The 19,917-nt window shown below is 48.0% G+C and overlaps 1 protein-coding gene across 1 annotated transcript; it reads right to left on the bottom strand.

Annotated features, from left to right (window-relative positions):
* Positions 1–2,854: 2,854 nt before the first annotated feature.
* Positions 2,855–8,721, bottom strand: LOC140264722 (DNA-directed RNA polymerase I subunit RPA49-like). Its single transcript, XM_072360646.1, has 6 exons — positions 8,463–8,721; positions 7,679–7,733; positions 6,880–7,013; positions 6,386–6,462; positions 5,402–5,531; positions 2,855–3,200 (listed from the first exon to the last, which is right to left on the bottom strand). The coding sequence occupies exons 1-5, from the start codon at positions 8,509–8,511 to the stop codon at positions 5,505–5,507; spliced, it is 342 nt and encodes a 113-aa protein (XP_072216747.1). The 5' UTR covers positions 8,512–8,721; the 3' UTR covers positions 2,855–3,200; positions 5,402–5,504.
* Between the last annotated feature and the right edge of the window lie 11,196 nt (positions 8,722–19,917).

Consider the following 19,917-nt stretch of genomic DNA (forward strand, 5'->3'; position numbering starts at 1 on the left):
GTCACTCACCCACCTGTGGCAGAGATCAGACTTTCTGCAGGTGTGGGAAATCATCCCACTGCTTTGTGTCTTACAAGGAGTTGAGAAGCTTTTCTTGCTCAAGTCCTACTTCCAAGCTTAACCACCTACAGTGAAGTAGATGTCACTTATCTTGTGTCCTTCAACTCTGTGTCCATCTGTTCCCAAAAGCAAAAGAATGTGGAGGTAACCAGCTACAGTTCAGTGAGTGATTTCAGTGCTAATTCTGATCATTCTTGGAACCAGCTGATTTTAAGTCATTGCCCTAGTCAAGGGTCTAAATTGCATGTCAGAAGAAAGCTGGGAAAGTGGTTCTTGCTCATTATTTTTCATTTGCTGCTTCTTTCTTTAGGGTTCCTTTTCCAAAGGAGATTTTGGTGATGGAAGCAGTTGAAGAAGGAACAAAACCAGCTCTTGCCAGGAGTGCTTGAAGTCCCTGTGGAGAGAAGCAAAGAACCTGGGCTTCCTCTGGGATGCTCCCCACCATGTCTCAGGAGGGAGACAGTCGCTGTCGCTGTTCCAATTTCTGCTCTGTGTGTGGGAAGGTACGTCTGGGTTTCTTCTGCTTGTTTTTTCTTCCTTCTTCTCGCTTGTAAGGAGAAGGGGCGGAGCAGGGGGAGACCCACTGGTCATTTGTTACCTCAAGAACAGGATGGATTCTGCATTCACCGTGAAAAACCTGGGCTAGTAGCATGGGCGTGTTTCAGGCTGGACTCTTCTTTTCCTGCTTGGGTTCCTTTTGGCTACAGGGAGACAGCTGTCTAAAGGTGTTTTCAAAGCCACTCTACAAAACCATGTTTCCCTGTTGCAGGTGGTTCAGTGTGCTCTTGCAGCATAGATGCTTTTGCTGTAGAATCTTAGTGGTTTCTGTTCCTAGGGGAGAACTGGAAGGAGGTAGTGAGAAGAGCATTCAATGCCTTGGGCGTATCTTTTAGTGGAATATGTTGGCATTTGGTGCCAAAAGTCTGTTCTCCCCAGGTGTAAAAGGACAGTGAGGCTCAGACTCCTTAACCTGCTGGAGCAGGGTGGTAGCAGAGTGTGCAGTACCCTCCTGCAGGCAGTACCATGTACCCCATCTCCTTACATTCCCTGTGCGTGCAGATGCAGCTGCTCACCACAGTAGACAGGATACTGAGTGGGCATACAGATTGCCCAACCTGGTGGCCACGAGTACACGAGCCCCTTTTGCTTTTCCAGTGGCTGTTATTTCGTGTTTCCCCTCACCTCTTCTGTGCTTTTACAAAAGTATGTAATTGCCATCATCAGGCTCACTTGCAAATGCCTCTTCCATGTCCACACAGAGATCAACAGGTTAAGCTCAAAGCCATTCAAAGCCATTAGCAGTTCTACACAATCACTGCCTCCCTCTGTCATGGGTGTCAGGCACAATAAAAGTAGACAAAAAAACCTCCACCAACAGTATGTTACTTTTTTAAATAGACAGTGAGGGATGGAGAAACCGCATTTTATGTGGCTGCCAGATCCCTTCCAACACAACCATGTGGTGATTCCATGAAAGCTATGTTGCCTTCAACAGCAACAGGAGTGACAACTAGGAAATGCAAACTGGGAGACTGTTATACCTGGCATCACTCAAGAAACACAACAAGATAATATTGGCAATCAAATAAACAGACAGAACACTTGGGAGAAATGAACTGGCACAACAAAGACACTTTTGTTCCTCTATCTGTGATCTGCCCTCTTCCATCCTCATTCACTGCAATTCCAGCAGCCAGTCCCTGCAAAATGGGGTTCCTTCCAGGTAGAAGAAAAGAAAGCTGCCACCAGAAGTGATGCCTACCTTTGCACAGTTCATACTGGTGTAGATCAGAACGAGTTGTTTGCCCCCAAAAAAGTAAACAAGGCAAACAGAAATCAACTGTTAAAAGTAAATATAAGAGAGAGAGTTCTGAGATTTGGTTCTGCCTGAGCTGCACAGAAGGGGGCTGATGGATCCTCAGGATTCCATTCAGAAGGTCCTATCATGACAGAAGAACCACAGTTACTTTCAGGAACAGAAACAGTTCTGATCTTCCTGGCAAAGCTTCCAAGATCTCAACAGATATGACCTGAAGAGAGAAGCGAACAGGATGAAGAGACATTGCACTGGGGTTATTTTATTTTTTAAGTTAAGCCTCGCTAATGTGGAGGTGACACAGTAAAAGGCATGCCTGTATGTCCATGCTTTGCTGCTGGCCCGCCAGAAGGAGTTCTACCTCTGCAGATCCTCTCTGCCTTCTGGAGGGATGTTGCAGGGCTCTAAGTCACTCATTTTGTGCTCCCTTTTTCTCACTGGCAGCTAATGGAATGCACATCAAGAGCAGTGAAGCGCTCAGCATCCTTGCTGGTGTCCCTCAGAACCACTGCAGCAGTGGGGAAAGGGTCCAGCAGAGGCCTGACAGGAATGTGGCCAACGAGGTGAGATGGAGGGAGCTGAGCTTGACTAGTACAGCAAAGCCCTCAGCTGTCTGAAGGGCAGTCAGAGCCAAGCCCTTCTCAGCACTGTCAGGCTCAACAGAGCAAAGGGTCAGCAGCATGAGCTGCAGTGCTTCCCGGCCTGTGGGAGGTCCAGCTGAGAGATGAGGAGCATTCTTGCCTTGGGGCAAGCTCCTGGTGGAGTGCTGGGACAGCTCTCAGGGAACTGCATGGCCACCATCCTCAGGGTAACCTCCAAGATCTCTGCATTTGTGTCACAAAGGGGTAAAACCCGCCTGAAGTACGCAGTCAGCACAGCACCTACAATTCCTAACAACGTGATTTCGTTCTGGCACATTGTACATCTTTCTCCCCTCACAGACAGGAGGAAAGACAAAGGGTTGATACATTTTCTAAATACGTAAGAAAGGTAAACAGTTTAATGAAATAACAGCTGTTCCCGTCAGCACAGAGACTTCAACAGGGCTGTGCCATGATGCTGGAAAGCCAAATCCAACAGGCAAATGCATCCCCATGATGCTGTGTGTGCAGAACAACTGTTGAGAACGGAACTGTTCCACCCCTGCTCACACCTCCCAGATTCTCAGTTCATCTTTTGGCGATTCCTCTGGCTCCCTGATGCTTTCTGCACAGGCAAGGGGAGAGAAAGGGTGCCAAGCTTGTGATTTTGATCCTTCTCAAGTCCTGGCATCCCCTTTGCCTTGGAGACCTTCAACCGCATGGCCCTTGCAATGTCCATCAACCTGGAAAACAACAGAGAAACGTTGTGTTAGTGGGGTAGAGTGGTCTTCTGGGAAAGACACTGCAGAAATGAGCAATAGCTTGTTCACCTCAGGAGGGAAGCTAGGAGGTAGAAGCAAGCAGGATGTCTGCTCTGCATCCCAACACAACCACCAGAACGCAAACTGGAAGTATTTAAATACTACAAGGCAGGGAGCCTTGCTGGAAAGGCTAGAACACTACCAAACTGGGCACGAGCACCCCAGAGAGTATTAAAAACCCACGGTGCCTTACTCAGTGTACAGCAATCTTGGAGAAAAAAAAAGCAAGCAGCCCGTATTTCCAACAGAATCCTATACCATGAGTGACAGGATGGAAAGAACCTAATACAGAGAGCAGCTCCTCTTAACTGCTGAAATACAGCAGTCCTAGATGTAAACACATTTTGGATGAGACTGGTACTGAGCAGGGCTTGATCAAGATGTCACCAGCCAGAACACACCTGGAGACTTGTCAAACACAGAATGAAGCATGTTTGAGCAAACGCAGCAAGGAAATGAAAGTCCTGCCTCATCTGGGGCCATGAGAACACACCTCAGAATCCTCTCAGCTGACATTACGTCTTTAAAAGAAAAACAGATTCAGATGGCAAGAGATATCTGGTGCTATTCAAACAAACCTCCCACCATAAGCAATGATCATTCCATGGCTAAATCAAGAGCCTCACAGCCATATGCCTCATCTTTGTTTTTCCTACATGTTGCTGCTTCCCCCACTTTTTTCTTATCACCACGCTACAATCTATGCTCCCAGCTCCAGTAGAGCACTTAAAAGCAAAAACCTTGGTGTTTGTTGCAGAAAAAGAGCATGTCTTTTATTGAAAAGCTTACTTCCAAAGCAATAGAATTTTAAAAAGGTGGGAAACCAACATTAGATTATACTGTTAACGCCACTATTAGTCAACAAAGAGCAGAACTGGAGGCAAAGCCCAGAAATCTTTACATCAAATCTGACTACAGAGCTCACAAAACCAAGGGCTGGTAACAGCCCCGATAACTTCCAGTTATCCCAGAATCTTGATATTAAATCCTTCTAGGAGAAGCCCCAACATATTCTAGAATGCTTTTCAGTGGTACTGAAGGAGTTCTGTCCTTTTGCAGTTCCTTCCCAGCTGCATCACCTCTAAACAACCCTGATGGGAAAGATCCACGTAGTGGAGTCAGGCAGCAAATGTCTTTAGAGTCACCACATCTTGCAGAACAGAAAAGGCTGGGACAGCAATCACACACAGCTGAGCAGCTATTAACAGGGCAACCTGACCCACTCCCAGGTAGCAATAACAAGCTGCCTGATCAGCTAATGTCTGCTGGGAGTCCTCGCTGTCAGAGGAGCTGTCAGGCTCTGCCAGACACCTGCAGGTTTAAGCACATCCGCGCAGCTAGCAGTACAGAGACATCACTTGGCAGAAGAACAGTAGTTTCTTCACAGAAAATTTAAGCCTAGGAAGAAATTTCTTCAAAATCTATCATGACAAGCATTGTTTGCCTGGATGCTTATACTGCACACTGTTCTCCACCATTCATCTTCACTGAGTTGGCTCCTCCTCCCAGTGCCAGAGGGCTATGCTGACATCCAAACAGACTCTGACAAACTGAGGAGGTAAGGCGAGCAGAATCTTATAAAGTTAAATTGTAAAGTCTTGCATCTGGGGAGGAACAGCAACTACATGCTCACAATCTGCCTGTGAGAAAGAAAATCTGTTTCTAGTTTTCCAGTTACAGTCAGATACAAATCTGTACTTGCATCCAGACTGGTACCGAGCTGACACCAGATCTCTGCTGAAAGAAGGGATTCAGTGAGGAGCAACATGACTTAGCAGGCAAGACACAGCACTGGGTAGCACCTGGATAGGTTTTCTGCCATTTTGATGCTGCCTGCCTCAAGTTTTTCCACTTTCAGATAGACAAAAAGCCTCACAGTGCACCTGAGCAGGTTTGTGAAAAGCACTCTTTCAAAGCTTTGACACATAGAACTACCCCATTAGACGTAGCAGGGCTTGAATATAAAACTTCAACACACTCAGAGTCTAACTGCAACATAGGGAACTCACAGCGGGTATCGCTGTACTGTTTGGGCACAGAAGAGGCTCCAGAGCCCTCTTCCCCAGGGACTGCTTGCACGAGGACCACAGGCATCTTAACAGGCATAAGCAAACATGACTCACCTACTTTCGTGGAGCTTCAAGTCATTCTGCAGGACAGTGAGGTCAGCTTGGAAGTTTTTAATGTGCAGAGCCAGTGCAATGACATATGCTGCAATTTTAGTCTTCAGCGACGCAGATTAAATTCTGAACACTGAACAGCAAGTGTGAGAACAGATGAAAAGCAGAGAGTCAGCAAACCCAAAACACAACCACCCACCAGGTGCAGACAGAACTGGAGCCCCAGTTAGCTATGGCAAGCATTTCCGAGACATGAAAAAAGAGCTTTAGGAAACACAGGTCCCTGATCACAGGGGCCTCAAGGTCTTCCTCAACAACTGCCCATGTTTCTGTTCAAAAGTGCAGGTCTCTGGAGATGTTTACAGGTTTACAGACTTGACTGAATCACTGTCTACAAACACTTCTGTCTCTGTGGCACACTGGCAAGATGACAGCGAGGTGAAGCTGATCTAAAGGTACCCACTGCAGCCATACACAACACACAGAGCAGGTCTGAAAGCATTTATTTTTACTGTTCACCCCTGGTCTGAGTCTTTATAAACAAATGCACCCTCGATGGCCCACACGGTTTCAACCTCTCTGTTAACCTCCAGCTCACAGCAAACAGCAGATAGATGATGGCTGAGCAATGGCAGTTATGCTACGCAGAGGCTGTTGGATTCTTGAGAAAAGGCACTGCAGCAACAATTACAAATCTTCTCACTCTTGCTGATCAAGTCAGCCTGGTGAGCCTGGCTAAATTCACAGGCACAGGCTTGTTTAAGCACACATGACTCTGCCTCTCCCAGTTACGTTTCAGACTTCCATTATTCATGGATGAACATCAGCCATAACAGAATATTTTACCTGGCCTGGCCTGCTACTCAAGAGAAGCTTCTGCTGTTCCCGTTTTGGTGCAGTGCTATTTGATAATGACTCTGTGACCCTTCAAGCTGTTTTCTCCATCCTCTGAACATCAATAACATCAAAGCAATCACAGTTCCTTACCCGCCATTGTTGTAGGTCAGTGAAGTTCTTCATAAGCTTCCTGCTAATGATGTGGGGGCATTCAGGACCCATTGGATCTAGAATGGAAAGGGGTTTCACAGTGAGCACCAAGACTGGTTATATAAAATAATGGATATAAAATGTTTTCAGGTACAGAAACCAGGAACTGTCTGTAAGCAAAAAAGGAATCTCAAACTCAGATGTAAACTATTTTATCTCCTACAAATAGGATCTCACTGCAGGACCCTGATGTATGACAGTTAGAAAAGGACTGAAGAGAATGACACACGTATATCCCAGTAGGTGCAGATCTAAAACTCCACAATGGCATGGAAATACTGAACCTCATCACGAAACAAGCTGAACTGTAACTGCTGCATGTAGCCATTTATCAAACAGGTAACTCTGGGAAGCTTCATTGTTTGCTATTATGGTAACTACAAACCAAGTCCCAGCAGGCAGCTGAAAAGGGTAAGAGCTGAAAATTGTCTTACGCTTCTTCTTGATTATTTTCAGGAAGCTGAACTTAATAAGGATGTCCAGGAACCAGAGGCATCGAGCTTTGCGGTCCCTGCTCTTCTCATCAGCAGGCAGGAACTTCAGCTCTTCTAAGACAAAGGAGCAATGGCTGAAGAGGAAAGAGGGAGCATGAGGACCAGAGAATCAGGGACTAGCTTTCTTATTAGAACACATCCTTAAATCCACCGCACAGCTCTTTTAGGTTAGAATAGTTTCCTGAACACTAATACAAGAAAGCTCACAATGCTGCTCTGTGAGCACATTTTCTGTCCACCACAGTCAGCACATTTCTGCACGTGGCACTACAGAGGCCCCTGCACTGCAAAAACCACAAGTTCAGAGCTCGCTTCCGCTTGCTGGTACCAAATGCCTCAATGCACAAATCCACCTGTGTATAACACAGAAGCAACGACAACACACTGAACTCAAGACACTTTGCATGCAGGAAGAATACCCAGATAACCACCGCTTGTTCTACATGTATGTTTTTAAAGTAATTCCAAACATAACGCTGGGTACAAACAAAGCATACGACAAAGAAATGCAAACGGGCATGTTTTATCTGGAACTGTAGACAAGTCTAAAGTATTTAGGAACATACTGCTAAGCTAGACACTAACAACATGCTGTTTCAAAAACCATCAGTGCATAGAAAGAATGCTGACCCTGCACAAGTTTGTCCTGCAACAAATCAAACATCTCAGTTTCAGACAAGTATTTACCACTGTCTGCTGGATAACTACAGCACATTATGATATCAGGTTTCAACCTTACCTTTCCCTGTAGGATTTATTCTGATAATCCCTTGTGTCATCAGGAATTAAATTATCTACAAAAGAATAAAAATTAGTATGCTTGGCTTGCAGCAGGCAGGAAAGTGCATGTATTGGGTACCCCTTTAGCTCTAATAAATTACAGAAGGACTAGGCACACCACTTCAGGGTCTTCTCTACAGGATTTTGTTAATAAAATACACTGAATGTGAAAGATTATGTACCTAAAATAAAGAGGGACAATTTTTGCTACAAAATCTAAAAGCATAATGCACAGGTTGCAGCAATACTAAGCTCCTGTTGCCTAAAAAAGAAAACAGTTCCTTAAAGATCATATTCTTAGGATCATTTCCACTAGATTCAGAAATAAAAAGCAGTTCTGCTGGGGAAAAGCTGTTTTCTTTTTCAGTGAACGACTCAGTCTACTAACTTGATTATTTCCAAGCCTCCCTCAGCAGGAGAAGGGCTGCAATTATCCTAAGCAGTGACAACTCTATTTCTAACTCTGGTATTTCCACCCTCCCACACCCGAGCTCTCTGCTTCACTCTTCCCGTGACTATCAGCTGTGATTCTGCTTCATTCTCCCTTTTTTCATTCCATACTGCTCCCCAGGCGTGGACAGAGTGATGTATCCTCCTTCCCTCATTCTAAGGCGGCACAGCAGAAATAAGAGTAGGAGGAAACAGGGCAATGCTGTCAGTAGCCAATTAGTCGGTTTTGAATGCATACATATTTCCAAGACATTGTGACCTCGGCACCAGGGTTAAATACAGAACTGTCCTACCTGACAGTAAAGGTTGCATGTTGAATATTTCAGCATTATAGACTTCCATTTGCCCAGGATCCTTGTTTAAAACACCAAGAAAATACCTGGGGAGAACAAGTGCAAATGATAACCATTGACAGTCTCAGAGCTGAGAAAAATTAACTTGGAATCTATAGAACAGGTTAATTTCTAGCAAGTCATTTTTCATTTCACACTTCAGAGGAGCAAACCCAAATAGTCTGTGCTGCTCCTCACCACAGAATCATAGAACAGACTCACAGAATCCTTAGAGTTGGACCTTTAAACATCATCCAGTTTGTATTTGGAGAGAAAAATTTAACAATCTATATCACGACCCTTTCAAAAGAACCAGCACAAGGACATTAAATGGCTGGAAGCACCTCGTCTTAGCAGTTTCTGCAGTTCTGTTTACGTTGTGTCACCCCACTTCTACTTTAAGTAACCCCCGTGGTCAGAGTAGAGATAAACCACGAGCAAACACTGCAGGACAAATGTAGCGCGTCCACGGGGCACAGCACTCACTAACAGGAGCCTGACACACACACCAAATGTACTTCAGAGCTCTGTAGGTTAGCTGTGACAAAGTAAGATGATCTTACACTTGGTTTCCACTGATACAAGAGGTTCTTCTACCAGAGGATGGGAACGATCCCCCACGCAAAATAGTTCTTAGGAATTCATGGGAGCTGCCTCGAGGCTACAAAGGTCACCTTCTAAAACCAGCACGTGTGACAACTGGTGATTTCACCAAGGCTTCCCATTACAGCACGAGGCACAGACAAGTTCTTAATTCATACAGCACCTCCGGACTGTGGCCCAGAAGTTCAATGGTGACCAACGACCCCCTGGTTTCCTGGTACTGATCTTGGCAGCTCAGAAGGAATAATGCTGTTGTGCCCAGGTTTCAGCTCCGTGCAGACACCTTCTCACTCTTCTCCTCCAGCAGATCTAAACTCCGCTTATGTGTAAGATCACAGCTCCCGAGGAAGCAGCGTGCAAAATGGTGCGGCTGCCAGATGACATCAGCTGCCCAGCTCCTCCCCATTCGCACCACGGCCTCAATGAGAACTCACCAGTCACCTTGACAGAAGGCTACAAGGCCATTTCATTTGCGCAGCTCCTCTGCTTTCACCTTCTTGTTTCTCGCACAGTGTGGCCAGCTCCCCATACCTGCACAGGGAGCTGCATGTCATGGCTCCGCTGCTGAAGTTATTCCCCACGTATGAAAGCCTTTCAGCTTCTGACACCTGACAGACAAAGAACCATGACTTGAAGAGCGCATGGTTTGAAAGCGCACGTTTTGCTGCACGTCCTTCAGTGACACGAAGCTCAGCGCTGCCACAAGCCGCCCATTGGCTAGCGCCACGCCGCGATGCCGCCGCTTCCGGCGGGCGCTCCGAGAGTGCGTCACTTCCGCTCGTCGCCACTAGGGCGTCACTTCCGGGCGACGCGGCGAGAGGCTGCGAGCGTCGCTGCGCGGCGGGTTCGGTGCGCGCTGGGCCCGCGGTCGGAACTCGGCCCGGTCGGAGCTCGGCCCGGTCGGACCTCGGCCCGGTCGGAGCTCGGCCCGGTCGGAACTCGGCCCGGTCGCAGCTCGGCCCGGTCGGACCTCGGCCCGGTGGGCCTCCCGTGGGCTGCCGCCGTCTGTCCCGGCCCCGCCGCCCGCCTCGCTGTCCCGGCGCTGAAGGAGGAGCCTGGAGCGGGGCTCGTCGGGTCTGTAACGGCGGCGGTGCGTAAGACCGGCCCCCTGGGGGAGGGGCGCAGCGCGGGCTGGGCCGTGAGGGTCTCCCGGCGGGCTGCCTGGGCGGTAAGGGAGCCGCCCGCACACAGCAGCCCTTCCTGCCCATAGAGGCGGTCCAGGCACGGCCCGGATACCCGAGTCACCCCGAGGGGCACGCAGCAGAGCGGGCCCTCCTGCCTCACCTTTGTGCCGGTACCGCGTTGCTCGTCGTAGCCGAGCTGTGCAGGACGGGACTTGGGTGGGGGGGTGCTGACTCGGGTGCTGACTCTGACTCAGCCCCGCCTGCTGTGCCTTGCTAAGGGCGTGAGGCATCTGTTAGGCCCAGCCTGCAGCTGGTGTCTTGTCTCGTAAGCCTGTCTGTTACAGGAGAGAGCTCAGTCGGCACTGATGTCTGTGTCAAGCCCAGAACGCAGCTCTGTCTTGGAGCTGACCAGACGTGCTTCATTTCTTCCTCCGCCCTTTAAGAATCGCTCAGGGGTTTCATTCAGCACCCACGCTTGAAAATCGTGGCAATTGTCGTTTAATGAAATGTTTCCATTTCGCATCGTTGTGCGTGCTGCATAGGTTGCTCTGAAAGTAATGCCTCCTGTTTATTCCTGTGCAAACTACAACTGATGGATCACTTGGTAGAGCATAATGCTCCATGGCCAAGCGCCGTTTTTCAGCATGGTAACCACCATTAGCAATGCATTCTCATTGGTGACGAGCGAGGGCCTGCGTACCACCCTCATATAAATCTGCACCAGCAGAGGTGACATCTGTCACCACTGCAGAAACACGGCATCCACCACCTCACCGTGCTCACATCTACTCTTTGTGCTCCACAAGAGTTGATCAATGTCGTTGGGTGCTGGTTTTTCTGCATGCAGGAATTCAGCAACTCGTTTCTGCTTCGTACGCGCTTCCACGTCAGATGCCATCTTGTCATACTGGCCCTCTGCTGCCGTCTGTCATATGGCCCCAGCAGAACGTTGGTGTGAAGATTCAACCTCTGCTGCCATCCCGCCAACATCCACCTCTGACGTTGTGGGCCGACATAACAAAATAGAAGGCATTACTTTTGGAGCAGCAGTCATCAAACACGCAGAGCCTTGTAAGTCATTTGTGTAGACTGACTTCCTTCTGCGTGTGGAATGACGGGGTTAGAGTTTTTCCAGTGAGTTTTGGGTAACCGTAAGCAGATCGTTCAGCCATTCTCATATAAAGCAGCACAGTGGTGGGTTGAATCAGCCGTGTGGATGTAGTTACTTCCTTAGGTTGAAGAGAAGGTACTAGTGCAGTCTTTGTGGAGGTGACAAGTAGTCCCTGTTGTTCTGTTACAGCCACTTCTGTGGCAAAAACAATTTTCTTCAGCAATAGTTTCTACGAAGAGGTTTGTCGTGGTTTTGTGCTGTTGCTGTCAATATTCTACATCATGACATCATGTGCAGTATGAATCATTAACTGAGGGTACAAAGAGTGGCAAACTGTTTTGGTGGTATAAGAAAGTGTAGTTGTTAATGGCACACAGAAGTGTAACAGAGGGTATGTGCAAGTGTAACAGAGGGTATGTGCAAGTGTAACAGAGGGTATGTGCAAGTGTAACAGAGGGTATGTGCAAGTGTAACAGAGGGTATGTGCAAGTGTAACAGAGGGTATGTGCAAGTGTAACAGAGGGTATGTGCAAGTGTAACAGGGTATGTGCAAGTGTAACAGAGGGTATGTGCAAGTGTAACAGAGGGTATGCGGAAGTGTGGAAGGTTCATGCTCCAGTTCTGTGGAATGGCAGCATCCCGAGTACTCAGCTCTTGGAGGAGAACTACATATCCCAGGGGACGACGCGGCCAGAGACGCATCATGCCAAGGGCACTGGATAAGTGAGCAGCTTGAGATCTGCACATTTACGTGATACTCACGGTCTTAGACAATACTTGCTTAGTGAGGTCACATTGAATGAAAGCAAAATGTCAGATGAATGAAAATATACACAGGAGAAGAAGCCTCTGAGGCTTCTGAAGTGTTATTCCCAGAAGACATCAACTCTGTTAAAGCAAATGTTTCTCTCTATTCTTTGTGTTATTCCAGGGAGGCCTTGATTACCGCCTGAGCACATGCTGTGGAAGCCCAGCTTCTTCAGCACCAGAGCTAATCCAGGGCAAAGTGGATACTGGCTCAGAGGTATGTAGACCGGTGTTTGTTTTACCCTCTTTCCCTCCCCTCTGCACGGAGCATTTAAACGCAGTGGAGCTCAGGTAGGCTCTCTTGGTTTCCCTTCTGGATTCTGCTAGGCTGCATTGCTTGGTAGCTCTCAGAAGCTGTCAGTGGCCGCAGACTAGAGAAGTGCAATTGGTCTCAGTTCACACAGCTGGCTGGTTTGTCTCTGGCTGATCCTGAACTGTCTCAAGCGACTGCTTTGGGGCTCTACAAAACAGCAGCTTCAGAGATTGGCACTGTGAGGCGTGTGAACCTTGTTGTGCCTATACATCAGTAGAACAGCAGCAAAGCCTTACAGGTGACTGTGCTGACAGCTCTCGTAGCCAGTAACACACAACTGTGCTAAATCCCTTGTGATGGCTTTGATTTCATTTGTGCCAGTGAAATCCTGGTCAAAGGAACTGCAGCAGTGTGATGAGCTAAGATGAAGATACTGGTTTTAGTAGCGCTCTAAGTTGAGTGGAAGAACAATTGAATGAGGGTTACGTGCTTTCTCTGGGACTGTAAGGTTTTTTTTGCTGAGGGAAAGAGCCAGCTTTTCATGGGCTGTGTGTGGGCTTTGGCAAGGACAGACAATGCAATCTGTCAGTAAGCCATTTTGGGTGCTTCAGGTTTGTAAGCTTGTCTTTTTGTTTTTCAGGCGGATATTTGGAGCATGGGTGTACTGCTGTATGCTCTGCTGTGTGGGTTTTTCCTTTGGACGATGACAATACGATGGCACTCTACAGGAGGATAACATTGGGTATCAGTGGTGCTGGAATACACTGAGAAGGGAAATAGCTGAGCTTGACAAGAGGCCTTGCTGTTCAGATGGCAGAACATGCTGAGCTGTGGGTAGAAAGGCCTGTCTGTACACTGAAACTTGGTCCATTTGTGAGCAGGACTTTGTCCATTTCTGCAGGGCAGCAGAAAACTCTTTGTGTTCATCATTATGCCAAGAAGCCGAACGCGGCACATGGCAGATGATCCAACTGCTTCAGGTGTTCGTTCCCTTAGAGTTGTGAATAGTTTTGGACTGAGAGTTTGCAAGCAGAATGGAGCTCTTAGAGCTGTCAGAGATCATTTCTGCACTGTTCAGTTCTACCTGCCTCACATACACAGGATCTCAGAGCTGCATTGCTTGAGTTGGTGGAACTTGTGTAAGTGAACTGGGATGATCAAGTTTTAGAACTTAATCAGGCTGCAGTAAAAAAGTGGATAATCTCACGGGTATTAAGATACAGGCTTGCTATTTCTGCACTGAATATGCTTTTATTTTACGTAGCTGTGATCTGAAGGTTGCTTGAAACGCAGGCACCTGGGCACTGTTGTGTCACTGAATTTCACACATTATAGACCCTGAAATGTCCTGGAATCTAAAACTCTGACGTGTTTTAAGCCCGCTGCTTGAATCTAATCAGGGTCATCGTGTCTGTGTGCAGTGTTTCTTTCCCTGTGATGCTCCACATCATTTCATGTTGGGAATACGGAAGGAAATGGACTATGTGCCACAACTGTGGTCAGAACAAAGTATGTCTGCTGTGATCTCATGCATTTTGTAGCTCTTGTGAGCAGTTTGCCTTCCAGCATTGCCCTCAGCCAAGCACATCTTCATTTCACCATTGAATTTATTCAAGTGATTCTTAAGGCTGATTTTGCATATGTCTGTTCCTACGTTTGGAAAGTAAAGAAATGTCAGAATCACCCAAATAGTTGTTCAAGGTTCATTCTAAATCCTCTTTTATTTTAGTTATTTCATTTTCATTAAACTGTTTTATTGCAGAGAGGAAGATACGCTGCTCCCAAATGGCTTTCACCTCGCAGTACCCTGCGAGTTCACCAGCTGCTACAGGAAAAAGAGCCGCTTCTGTTCAGATGGATCTACAAAATGCTGTTGCAGGAGCTCAAAACACTGGTGGAGTACCTGGAAATTATTCAGTGCTTAAACAAGTTAAATTGTTCCATGCCATGAAGAAAAGGTGAGCGTTGCCTTGTGCTGAAATTCTCCAATAAAAACATGGTACTAGTTACAGGTAATAAAAATAATTACTATTTTAGTAATTAAACAGTCTTCAAGCAGCTTGCTTGTTCTTAATTGAGCTGTAGAACTAAAACCGGTCTGTAAACAACAGATGTCTCATAAAGAAAGCTGAACACACTCAGTGTGCATTTGAGCTATATCTGGGCAGTCTCATAAATACAAAATGCTCGTGGAACGTTTGCTGTAACCACAGGTTCTGTAACTGCTCTTCCCAGCTCAGGTGTTGGACCTTCCTTTAGGTGAAGTGATGAAATACTGCTGGTTTCTGTTTGTGCTTCTGGGCACCTCGAAGCTCTCAGGAATAGAAGAATTGTCTCCAGTTCTTTTCAGTGCTGTAAGTAACAGCTCGAGTGTTTCTGCCCACTAGGTAGACCCAAAGAAGCGGACTGCAGTTAAACAACTGTTAAGTCACCCTTGTCTCGTGCAAGGTCCTTCTGATGCTGTTCACTGGTTCAGTAAGTGCACGTGTGGGGAGATGGTTGCTGCAGATACTGGGAAGTTGCCGTGTATTTGCAGGCAATGGCTGCCGTTGGTCACTGGGTGGCGCTGTTTCTCTGCAGAACAGCTGTGCTGTGCATGCCGTGTCACTAGTGATGAAGAGGAGACAGAAGCGTCACTTCTGCTCTAGTCAAAAGTCTCATCTGCTGACAGGTTTTGTACTTGAATTCAGAGCTCAGAACCTGTTGCCACAGAGGGACTAGTTGCTGAAGTTGGATGGCTCTTTCTGTTTGCTCCTTGTAATAGGTAGCCATAACACTAACTGCTTAGAAAAGCATCTGAAATCATGGCTAATTACTGACTGCTGCATAGCAGAGCACTATCACGGTGAGACTGGGCTGTGAGATGACTTGAAAGCTGCTTCCTCAGTATAGGTCTTATTCTTGCAGCTGGGACGCCTCGATGAAGACTGTGCAACAGAGCTTTCTGTGCTTCACAACAGGAGAAGAGAGAGTCTCTCAGCATTAACATCAGAGGTAATAAACGTTCACATTTATTCTTTTTTTCTCCTTTAATTGTGTCTTCTCAGCCTTTCTATGTTATTTATATGTTCTGTTCTACCATGCTAAAATCCTTATTGGTCTCTGGAAGTCCAGGCAGACTCAAAACAGAAACTTATGGACGAACAACAGATGTCACATGCTGGCTTAACTCACATTAGTGAAATGTTTCACTAAGAGGTGGAAAATATCAACACGTGGCTCAGACAACCAAGCAAGTTTGGGGAATTACAGTTCACAAATACTTAAAGAAATAAATTCATTCCTGTAACTTCTGGAAATAAATGAGGAAAGCTGAACTGAGCGCTTCTGGAGATGCTGTACTAATGTTAACAATGGCATTCCAAGCTTTCTGTATAACTTCAGTAAGAATAGATGTAAAATGTAAGTTTTATCTAGGAGAGATCATCTGTGGAGTCACTGTTACTTCTTTTTAGGTACAGGGAATAAAGAGAACAATCTACCTACAAGGGGAAAAAGTGCTTCTCTTCAAGTCTGTGATATTTTCTCAGTCTTAATTCAGAGGACTTCTAATGACTTGTAAGTAATTCAAGCCTATTATACTACACTGAGTCTGTCAAGCATTGTACCCACGGTTCTCATAGTAGTCAAAATATCCAAATCCACCTTCTTCTGGTTTAAAGCCATTTCCCCTCATTCTTTTGCTACCTGCCCCATCCCTCTCAGCCTGTCCACATAGTAGAGGTGCTTTCAGCCCCCTCTGATCACCTTCATGGCCCTCCTCTAGACCTGCTTGAGCAACCCCAAGTCCTCCTTGTGTTGAGGGCTCCAGAACTGCATGCAGTACTCCAGATGGGGTTTCAGTGAGAGGAGTGTGGAGGGGCAGCACCACCTCCCTCGACCTGCTGGTCATGCTTCTACGCTTTAAGGCTGATGCTGTAAGGTCCTATATGCTTTAAGGTTTAGATTAGCTCTAAATCTTTTGGTACCTTACTTGTTCTGTTTGGCTTAGCAAGGAAGGTCTTCTTCTGAAGCATCCTCAGTCTTCGTCTGGGCAGCATCCTTAGAAATTACATGGACGTTATGTGAGTGGGTGCTCCAAGGGGGGAAGAACTCATCTTTCTGATCTGTTTCCTTTTAGGACACAGTCCTGGAGAGGATCAGGTGCAAGCCCACTGAAAGCATGAATCCTACCTGTGCTGCTGACAAGCAGTGTTTTGAAAGCTGGATTTGCACCCTTACCTGCCAGGACCAACACTTCTGCTTCTGAGGGCTCCCTGGCACTGCTCTGCAGTTGGCGTTCAGCTGCAGGGGATGGTTTGCCCAGGCAGAAGCAGGAACGCCAACTGCCAGCTGGTGACTGCTTCCTCGTGCTGGGCACGCTTGGTCTGGAGAGAGAAAACAGAGCATGCTGCCAGTCGTGGTGCAGGGTGAGGGAAGAGCTGCTCCGAGCCCTTGACGACAGTTGCAGAGGACGCTTCCATTCCTACAGCTCAACCCTCAAGTCCTGCTGGCTACACTCCTCTCAACCATGGCAAGCAAGATGCGCAGCATAGGAGCAAAGGCTCCACAGCCGGAAAGGACAGGAGCTGGCAGGCTCATATATATAAAATGGACAAAAAATGAACCAATAAAACCCACCCGACCAATGATGACAGGGGCTGGAAAGGGAAGTCCTCTTTACCTTTCAGATGGAAAATCAAGGACTGTGTGGAAGATCCTCAGATCAGCTGTGGGTCCTTCCTCCACCTCGACATCGCTGCTCTGCGTCGCCGTGGGAGAGCTGCTCTGTCCTCTCCTCTCTGCCTGTGCCTCCTGCAGCGTGAGCAGCTTTGTGGCAGGAGGAGAATCCCACACAATCTTGGGCTCGGCCAGAGAGCTGTGCCCTGCAAGGGGAAACCACAGGTAAGAGGGAGGATCAGAAAGCAGCAGCACAGCCATCCCAGTTCTGCATTTCTCTCAGACTTTCTTATCAGAGCCACTGGAAGAAGAGGAGCTCAAAAGAACCGTGTGCTCAGAGGTATGCTCGTGGCAAAGGACACAGCCACAATTAAGAGCAGCTCACTGTATCATAACAGGCAAACAAAAACCCTAGAAAAACTAGCGGACTGGGAACTCAGAAAGCTTTGCTGCCACACTTCTATCAAGCTTCACCTTCTTGCAAAACATCTTAACAGCAGTGATGGTTTTCTCCATGTAAGTTATGGGTTTGGACACTCAGGACCCAGGAACTGGGCACCATATTCTAATCTAAGCCCAGAAGCCTGCTGTCTCTTCAACAGTAAGAGCATTTTCAAAGGTCTTGGAGAAGATCCAAGGCAGCTTGGATCAAGGTGTCAGATCAACATCAAGCTAATGGAGGAAGACACTCACCTGCTCCCTCTCCCACGGCTGGTGTGGATTTGGAGCTGAAGAGGACATCTGTGTGGCTAATGATGAACTCCACCACAGTCGATTGTGTCTGCAGCTCCATGCAGGCAGCTTCTCCGTAGGTGGAGGCAGACTGGCTCTGCTGGGATCTGAAGAAAAGGCAGATCTTACAAGTCATTTCCCCAAGATCATTTCCCCCAGTCTGAATTTCTGTAGCCAAAAACTGTCAAACTGGGCTCAGGAGACTTCCGCAGTGGGCAATCAGCGATGCCACTGACGAAATTCTCCTGGATCATCAGGGACACAGCAGTCCCAGCTAAACAAGTGACTAGAAACTGTCATCTAGAAATTGTGCCCCTGGAGGTTGGGGGAGAGCAGAACTAAGCATCGTGTTGAAACGGAAGAAGAAGTTTACCTTAAGAGGTTTGGAGCCCACACTATGGCCAAGTTCTGAGCACCCATGTTGGTGACGGAGCAGTTCCCGGCCAGAGACGCCAAGTGTCTCATTAAGTACTGCAGAGTCCTGGAAAACAAGAGGGGCAGATGTTCAGCACCAAAAAGCAAGCCGTGCTGCAGTGCACAAAACAAACCTCACTTCATGCTGGTTGTTGTCATTGCTACCGTCCCTGAATATGAAGTAGGTAAAACATTCCCAGTGCCACCACGCTGCAGCACCAAGCCCCAGCACAGCACAGCCGCAGCCATCGGCTGCACCAACCGTGCCCTTGTGCCAAGGAACTGACCCAATCAATCGACCCGACGCAGCCTTCAGCCGCTTCAGCGTGCACAGGCATGATGCTGCCAGCGTGAGGCAACACCTGGAATCGCATCATGGCCCTCTGAAAGGCAGCAGGGCTGAGCTCAGCAGACCGAGCGCAGCACTGACCTGTAGTGAGGAGCGGGCAGCTGCTGGATGGCGTCCTGCATGCAGAGCAGCCGCTCCTCCTCCGTGGCAGCACAAACAGCGTCCTGGAAAAAGGCAGGAAGGGATTCAGACACCAGGCGGGAATAGCAAAGGGAAGGGAATTCTCGCAAGCGTCGTGTATAGTTTAAGAAAGCACCTCCTGGCACCACCAGAAGTGGCATCAGCCAGAGGCAGGAGGTGGCAAAGACATGCCTCGTGGGGCTAACAGAAAGAAGACCTCGGAGCTGGGGCACTGCTGCAACCATCAGCCAGGACGCCCAGGGAAGAGGTACGTGTCATTTCCAAGACATTGCCCTGAGCTTACCGAGAACTTGGCATACAGCTGCTCGGTCAGCAGAGGGTTTGGGAGCTCCCTGAAGTACATCTTGCACAGGGAGCTCACGCTGTGAATGTCACGGACGCTGAGCTCGGGAACCTGCTCCGACTCAAATTCATGGCTGCAGAGAAGGACACAGGATTGGGCAGAGGGCTTTGAGAAAGAGGAAAGCAAGTCCAAAGCCACACCAAATACAGTCAAGACAAGGAAGGGGTTCCTCTGAACGCCCGCAGCATGGCACGTGCCCCTGCTGACAGCTGTGTCAGTCGCAGCACTCTTACCGTAGGCGCTGGATCCTGGACGCCACGCCGGACAGGCGGTAGATCCCCCGCACCACGCCATGCTGCTCTATGAACTCGGCGCAGCTCTGCAGGACCTGGGGGACTACAGAACAAGAGCCAGCGGTTAGCTCAGCTTCTTACTCAAGTTCTGCTTCAGGCCGTGCTCTTCTCCCATCCCATTCAACTAAGCCCAGACGGGCCACTGCTTGCTTCCTCCTTAGAGGAGAAAGCTGGCAGAGACAGCTGTGAAGAAACTGCACAGAGACGTGTTCTTGGCTTTCCAGAAATGCCACGACCTATCATCTTCAGATGCCCAACCGAGGAAGATCTCAGCAATGGGCTGTTCCTTACCATCACGGCCAGAGCGGAGAAGGTGCTCCCCCAGGTCACACCCAAACACCCCTTCCTTCTCCGGCTCCGGCTGCTCCGATCTCCTGGGGCGGGCCTTCACCACCGAACGAAGGAAGGGTGGGAGCTTGCCCCGTTTCTTCGGCACTGCGCAACAAAACAGAGAAACCAGTTCGTTTCAGGCTTGGATCGGTTGGATGAGGCAGAGCACGTAACAATGGGAAGAACATTCCCAACAAGGACACGCAGGAACGGATTTTCCCCATCCCTGCTCTCGTCTCCTACTAAATGCAGAGGCT

The sequence above is a fragment of the Excalfactoria chinensis genome, assembly GCF_039878825.1.
Source record: "Excalfactoria chinensis isolate bCotChi1 chromosome Z unlocalized genomic scaffold, bCotChi1.hap2 SUPER_Z_unloc_1, whole genome shotgun sequence".
Lineage (NCBI taxonomy): Eukaryota > Metazoa > Chordata > Aves > Galliformes > Phasianidae > Excalfactoria > Excalfactoria chinensis.

What these genes read in the sequence shown, in the direction of transcription:
- LOC140264722 (XM_072360646.1), bottom strand. Translation starts at nt 8,511, where the DNA reads ATGGAAGTCTATAATGCTGAAATATTCAACATGCAACCTTTACTGTCA. An exon ending in AATAAATCCTACAGGGAAAG is followed by an intron (nt 7,014 to 7,678) that starts GTAAGGTTGAAA and finishes TTTCCTCTTCAG; the next exon opens with CCATTGCTCCTTTGTCTTAG. An exon ending in CTGACCTACAACAATGGCGG is followed by an intron (nt 5,532 to 6,385) that starts GTAAGGAACTGT and finishes CTTGCTGTTCAG; the next exon opens with TGTTCAGAATTTAATCTGCG.